General features: G+C 38.8%; 2 protein-coding genes across 2 annotated transcripts in view; both read right to left on the bottom strand.

The window, feature by feature from the left end:
- Window positions 1–201: 201 nt before the first annotated feature.
- Window positions 202–1245, bottom strand: LOC108371801 (uncharacterized mitochondrial protein AtMg00810-like). The gene has a single exon (XM_017627407.1). The coding sequence runs from the start codon at window positions 1243–1245 to the stop codon at window positions 202–204; it is 1044 nt and encodes a 347-aa protein (XP_017482896.1).
- Window positions 1246–5143: 3898 nt separating this feature from the next.
- The window catches only part of LOC108371800 (zinc finger BED domain-containing protein DAYSLEEPER-like), a 5959-nt gene continuing 4108 nt past the window's right edge, over window positions 5144–6994 (bottom strand). The window contains exon 5 of the mRNA XM_017627406.1: window positions 5144–5176. Within this exon, the coding sequence (XP_017482895.1) occupies window positions 5144–5176 (33 nt within the window). The remainder of the gene's footprint in view (window positions 5177–6994) is intronic.

Genomic DNA, 6994 nt, shown 5'->3' with positions numbered 1-6994 from the left:
TGACGAAATTGCCGAGATAATTCGATATTTTTATTGAGATAAAATTATAAGTGAATGTTAGCTCCACGAGGTTTAAATCCAGAAGAAGGTTAAAGTTACAAAAGAAGAGATGAATAAAGCAAAAATAAAGAGTAATGACAATGTATAAAGTAATAGATTGACATGCATAGTGTTAGGTAAATGAATACAAAATCAATATCTTCAACACGCCCTCTCAATATGCAGGTCATCTAAGTGGGTAAACCAAGCCCGATAAGACATCTCTCGTGATTTGCTCGCGCCAACGGTTTCGTCATAACATCTGCAATCATCTCCTGTGTAGGTACGTGCTTCAATGAGAATAACCGTGCGCTGATGCTCTCTCTTACAAAGTGATGCTTGATATCTGTGTTTGGTCCGCGCATGAAAAACTGGATCATTCGCCAAACAATGCGCCCCTCTGTTGTCCACATAGATTTTAATATCGGTGAGCTCTTGAAGAACTATCTCGTTTAAGAGACTACGCAAGTAGACTGCCTCTTTTGCTGCTTCTGCCAAGCTCACATACTCGGCCTCCGTTGATGAAAGTGCTACTGTACGTTGTTTTTGCGACTTCCAGCTTATCACAGCACCGCTGAGCAAGAAAGCATAGCCAGTGTAGGAACGACGATCAGTTGTGCAGCCAGCCCAATCAGCATCGGTGTACCCTATTAGCGGTAGGTTGGATTTTTGATAGAGGACACACCTATTGGCAGTACCGGCAAGATATCTTAGCACACGTTTGGCCGTGTTCCAATGGCATTTCGATGGGTTAGTCACAAACTGTGCTAGTCTTGACACGGTATTTGCTATGTCGGGCCTTGTTGCGACGGACAAGTACATAAGAGCTCCTATTAGTTCCCGGTATGGGCAGGCTTCATCATTACTTGGATTATTTCTATCAAAATTCACATTCAACTCTGATGGTGTAGCTACCGGGTTACACTGACTCATGCCATATGTCTTTAACAATTCTTGTATGTAACCACTTTGCTTCAAAGTAATCACATCATCCTTTTGATGAATCTTTAGCCCAAGACAATAATTTGCTCGACCAATGTCCTTAATATCAAAATCATTTAAAAGTTGCTGTTTTAATTTGTGAATAATTTTTACTTCATGCGACGCAATTAGTAGATCGTCTACGTATACCAGCAGTAAAACTAACTTTTTCTCAAAACTTCCATGAAATAAACAGGGCTCATTTTCTGTGGGCTTTAACCCCATACTTAAAAGCTTCGACTTTAGTTTGGAATACCACTGCCGACCGGCTTGCTTGAGGCCATACAACGCCCTCTAAAGTCGACAAGTATTGCCACCTTCATCTATGTCGTTCATCATTTTCGCAGCTTTTCTACCAATGTCCCCGTTTTTATCAAACTTCATTATAATTCTTTGTAAAATATCATACAACATATCTGGCACCTTCATAAACACTTTTTCACTTAAAGTTCCATTTAAGTATGCGCTTACAACATCAAACTGCCAGATTGTGAGGTTAAAATGGGCCGACAATGCAAGTAACAAGCGAATCGATTCTAAGCGAGCTACTGGCGCATACGTTTCACTTCAGAAATATGGTATTCTGACCATAGCCTTTGGCTACCAGACGAGCCTTGCGTCGCTCAATATTACCATCGGATCCATACTTATTTGTCAAAACAAAACGGCACCCCACTATATTTTTGTTGTGAGTGGTCGGAACAACATCCCATGTATCATTTTTAATCATGTTAATTACCTCACATTCCAATGCGTCTCGCCATTCATCACTCTCAGGTCCATTCAAAGCGTTCTGCATGCTAACCTCAGCTATACCAACGAACACATCATCGTCACCACCACTATCATTGTCGCTTTCTGTACAAACCGGTTGCTGTGACGGCTCTGAGTTAGCGCGAGAACGAAACAATTTTCGCGGTCTTCCTCTATTTCCCATTCGTAACCACTTTGGCCTGCCTGGTGCCCTTCGAACCTCTTCCAACTTTTCATCAGTCTCAATAGGAGAAGGTGAAAACTCTACACTTTTACGGCAGTTGCTCTTATTCTCTTCTGGAACTTCAGGCGGCATCAGCAGATCATCGACGCTACGTGTTGGAAGTGAAACCAGTTGCTGTTCACTAACGAACCGGACGTCACGCGCACATACGATCTTATGCGCCTTTGGTATCCACACACGATAACCCTTGTTGTCTCTTGGATACCCTACAAACACGCCTTCTTCACATCTCGGGGCCAGCTTATTTTTCTCGGGTAGTTTATCGAGTACCATTACCTTTGAGCCAAACGACCTTAAGTATTTGACATTGGGCTTTACCTTATTTAGACATTCATAAGATGACTTCAATCCTAAGCTTCGCGATGGACATCTGTTCCTTATATGACACGCAGTTGCTACCGCTTCCGACCAAAAAGTATGACCTAGGCCCGACTGCAATAAGAGACACCTAGTCATATCCAGCAGCGTTCGGTTCATTCGCTCAGCGACTCCATTCTGTTCGGGCGTTCGGGGAACACTTAGCCGTGGAGCTATGCCGGATTCTGAAAGATACGTATTAAAATCATTATTTAAATATTCACGTCCATTGTCGGACTGCAGGCACTTAATTTTCAGCCCTGTCTGCCTTTCCATAAATCTCTGGTATAGCTTAAAAGCCTCGAAAACGCCAGACTTCTGCCTTAGTAGGTATATTTCGCACCACCTTGTGCAGTCATCTATAAAGGTGACAAAATATCTGGCGCGGCCAATGGACTCTTCCCTGAATGGCCCAACAACGTCGGAATGTATAATCTTCAAAGGCTCTGAGCACGGCACTCTGCCTCTATTGAGCGGTAACGCGGACATTTTACCCATTATACACACTTCACACTGTGCCAGCTGCTTGACGTCGCCAGTGCCACAAGTAGGAACCACCCCATCATGTATCAACTTTGATAAATCAGCCGCGTTTAGATGGCCCAACCGACAGTGCCACTTCAACAGTTCGGAGCACTTCAGCTGGACAGCAGCACATTCGCTGCTTTCTCTTATATAATATAAATCGCCCTTGCGGTCAGCGATCAGTGTTATTTCTCCATTTCCATTACACACATACGCAGCGTCCTTGGTAAATGTCACTTTGTGCCCCTTATCAGTAATTTTACCTACCGAAATTAAATTAGTGCGCAGCTCTGGAACAAACAACGTGTTTCGGAACTCAACTTGGCGCTGACCACTTTCGCTAGTCACTGATAAATGTACCACACCTTTGCCTTGCACATCTGCACACGCCTGTTGACTCGCCAAATTCAGCTTGGCTTTGGATTGGATGACTTTTCCATTGTCTTAAACATGTACTCGTCACCACACAAGTGAGCAGTGCATCCACTATCCAAAACCCAAGCACGTTTTACACGTATGTCACTATATGACTTTTCTGTTGCTGCAGAATGGCACGCCGCGTACGTCTCATCAACGCTATATGCCAAATTCTTGGAGTGGTTGGAGTCATTTCCCCGGCCGCCACCATCACTTCTCGCAGAACATGCGCTTGCCTTGTGCCCTAGCGCACCGCATTTAAAGCATCTTAGTTCTCTTTTACCCTTGCTGAATTTCTTTCGATTCTGTCCATTTTGCCCATGTGATTTTGCAGCCATTGCTATCACTGTATTACTCGCCGATTGTTTACGTGCTTCGCTTTCCTCAATTATTTTTACTTTTAGCACCTCAGCTGTTGGAAGCGCGTCGCGTGACTCTATCGCGCACCGAAAGTTCTCATAAGATGACGGCAAGCTATATAAGAGCATGATGGATAAGAGATCACCATTGATCTGTACGCTCATACTCTCCAACTTGTCCACCGCGTCGAAAAATTTCGCAATGTGCTCCTTCACATCATCACCTTCGTCTAGCTTCTGTAACATCAACTGCTTCAGTAGCGTTGCTTTTCGCGCCGGACCTTTCGACGCATAGATCGATTCTAATTTCAGCCAAACTTCTCGCGATGTCTCACATGCCCGGACTTGCTTTAACTCAGATGGCTGGATTGCTAGAATCAAATCTGCTTTAGCTTTCTTGTCAGCTTTCAAAAAGGCGCTCCTTGCGACAGTATCGGTCTCTGCCGGAATCAAATTACCACCATTTACGTACTCCCAAAGATCGTTCTTCACAAGCAAAGCTTCTACCTGCATGCTCCAAGTGTCGAAGTTCTCCTTGGAGAGCAACTCAATCCGTGAAGAGCTTGATGCAGAATTTGTAGCCATTACTTCCGATGTCTTATAGCACGTGCTAATTTGATCGGCTTTAATCTTAGGTGAACTTGCTTCTAAATCCTCAATATTGCTCATTAGTCAAACAATCTCACAAAATGTATTTAAATTAGCGGGCCTGGGCCCATAACCTGACGAGATTGCCGAGATAATTCGATATTTTTATTGAGATAAAATTATAAGTGAATGTTAGCTCCACGAGGTTTAAATCCAGAAGAAGGTTAAAGTTACGAAAGAAGAGATGAATAAAGCAAAAATAAAGAGTAATGACAATGTATAAAGTAATAGATTGACATGCATAGTGTTAGGTAAATGAATACAAAATCAATATCTTCAACAAAACATATGTGAAAAACTTTTATAATCTGAATATTTCTAATGTCGCAATCAAAACCAAATTTTATAAATAGCATTTTTAAAAAGCAATCATCTAATATTTTTCAAGTTTTTGGGCATATATGTTACCATTTGAACAACAAATACTACCAAGTTTTAAGAGACTATTTAATGCAACTCAGGTCAAAAAAGCGCAGTTTAGACCAAAATAAGCAACTCTAAAAAACAGATGATCGCAGCTGTGGCCCAGGATGACGTCTATTGCTAAGATATCTCACTTGTATTTGTACACAATGGTTCAGTCATCCTCTGATTTCGTTTAGGTATCGATACTACCATGATTCAATAATTCAAGGTTAGATAATTATTGACAGCTGCGGTTTGACACTCCCTTACAAAAGGTTGCATTTACGAAGGACAGAGAAAGGGCAAGAATGCAATCCCTTGTTGCGAAAATGGTAGTAGAAAAGTACGCAAAGTAGGCAATTAGTAGTGAAATTCCTTTCGTAAATTCTAATGTATTTGCAGGAAATCTGGCATTTTAAACGAAATGTTGAATGTAATATTGGTATATCTACGAGAATTACGTAATTTATATGCTATTGAGCCGTATAAAAACTGCAAAATGGCTCAAAATTAAAATAAGACTACTATGAGACTGATGTAAACATCCAATGCTTATGTTTTCATCAGTTAAATATGCTTCATATGCATATACAAATAAACATATTGCACAAAAGCTTTTACTTTTATTTCACACCAAAGCTACACTGTTTCCATGTAAATTTGCAAAGAAGCAACACGGTGCCACTGCTAAGGGAGCGGTGCGAGAGAGACAACTGTCAGTTTATCCAACCTTGTATTATTGAATCATGGATACTACTAATAGGGCATTCGCACGTGGCGATTTTTCAGGCAACTTTTAGTTGAAAGCAAAAATCGCTTCGTCCGAACGGCCTTTCAACTAATCGCTTTCAACAAAGTTGGTCGCCAGCCAACTTTGAGCTCGTTCAACTTTTTTTCCTTGCAACCCTGTGTTTGTTTACATTCTGTATCAGTGTTGGGATATGAAATTGTTCCTTCAGTACGAAATCTATACAAAAAATGTACTTTTCGGCTATAAATTGTATACACTTTTTAATTCGCTCATATATTTTCTTAGTACATTCCCTTCAAGACCAATGATTTTATGGTATTCATGCAGAAAGTTTTATTGTTTATGTACATACGTTTACGTATTTTACACTTTTACAAATTGATTCCACGTGCACATGTATTGCATTTAACGCAAATATGTATGCACACATTTTCAGGTATACATCTTAACAAAAAGCATATTTAAGTTATTATTAATGGATAAAAGAGACATTTTCTTTGGATTCAGTACTAAAATTTTACATTTTAATAGAATTTCAAGTGCTTATCAAAACTTTTCGAGAAGATTTGACTATTTATCTTAATATTATTCAATTTTAATTATTTTTTGTAAAAATACGCTTTATATTTTAAGAAAAGCCGTACTAATCCAAGGTTCAAACTTTGTGCAACATTAAAAAAACCAACACACTTTCGTAAAAATTTCGATCTATTTAATTCGATTTCCTAGATTTATTTTGAGTGTGTGGTTTTTTAGCCCATTAAATTTTAATATAACTAAGTTTTTTAAGATTTCTTTGATGAAGGTGTTGCTAATTTCCTCCATATAAAAAAATCGTCGAACACACTTCGTATGGAAGAAAATGGCTGACATCGTCGACAAAACAAAATTGCCAAGTTCAACGGTAAGTCCCAGCTACTTTAAACTTGCACTTTATTATACTAAAATTTAATGGGCTAAAAACTAAAGAATATTAATAAAGCTCGAAATTTTTAAGACAGTATGTTGGTTTTTGGATGTTTCGCAAAGATTTAATCTTGGGTTTATACAGTTTTTCTTAAAGAATACATTATAGTTTATAAACAGATAATTAAAATTAAAGAATAATAAAATAAATAGTAAAACCTTGTCAATATGTGAGTGCCGTAAAGGTATTATATTTAAGAAAATCTCTTATTATAACTAACGAAGACTTTGTTTCTATATGAAGCTGACTTTGACATTTTGTTTTAATAAAACTTAGTATCGAAAAGTTTCTTTAAAAATTTGGCTAGGCTATGTTATACTGGTTCGTTCAAGCCATTTATCAAAACTTACAAAGGTAAATACGAACAGGCGAACTGTGAATTTTCAGAGCTATATATTTTTAGTATTCATTACAAAATTTTACTAAAAAGTACTGCGTAGTAGGAAAGTATATTGTAAATGAAATTGTATCAAACAAGTACAATTGTACCAAAAATGCCAACACTGTTCTGTATACATACTTTTTTTTCTTTTTTACTTTTTTACTCT

Source organism: Rhagoletis zephyria, unplaced genomic scaffold (assembly GCF_001687245.7).
Source record: "Rhagoletis zephyria isolate East Lansing unplaced genomic scaffold, Rhagoletis_zephyria_1.1 Rzeph_scaffold_05228, whole genome shotgun sequence".
NCBI classification, from domain to species: domain Eukaryota; kingdom Metazoa; phylum Arthropoda; class Insecta; order Diptera; family Tephritidae; genus Rhagoletis; species Rhagoletis zephyria.
Note: the sequence above shows the minus strand (reverse complement) of the source record. Positions and strands in the feature narration are given on the sequence as shown.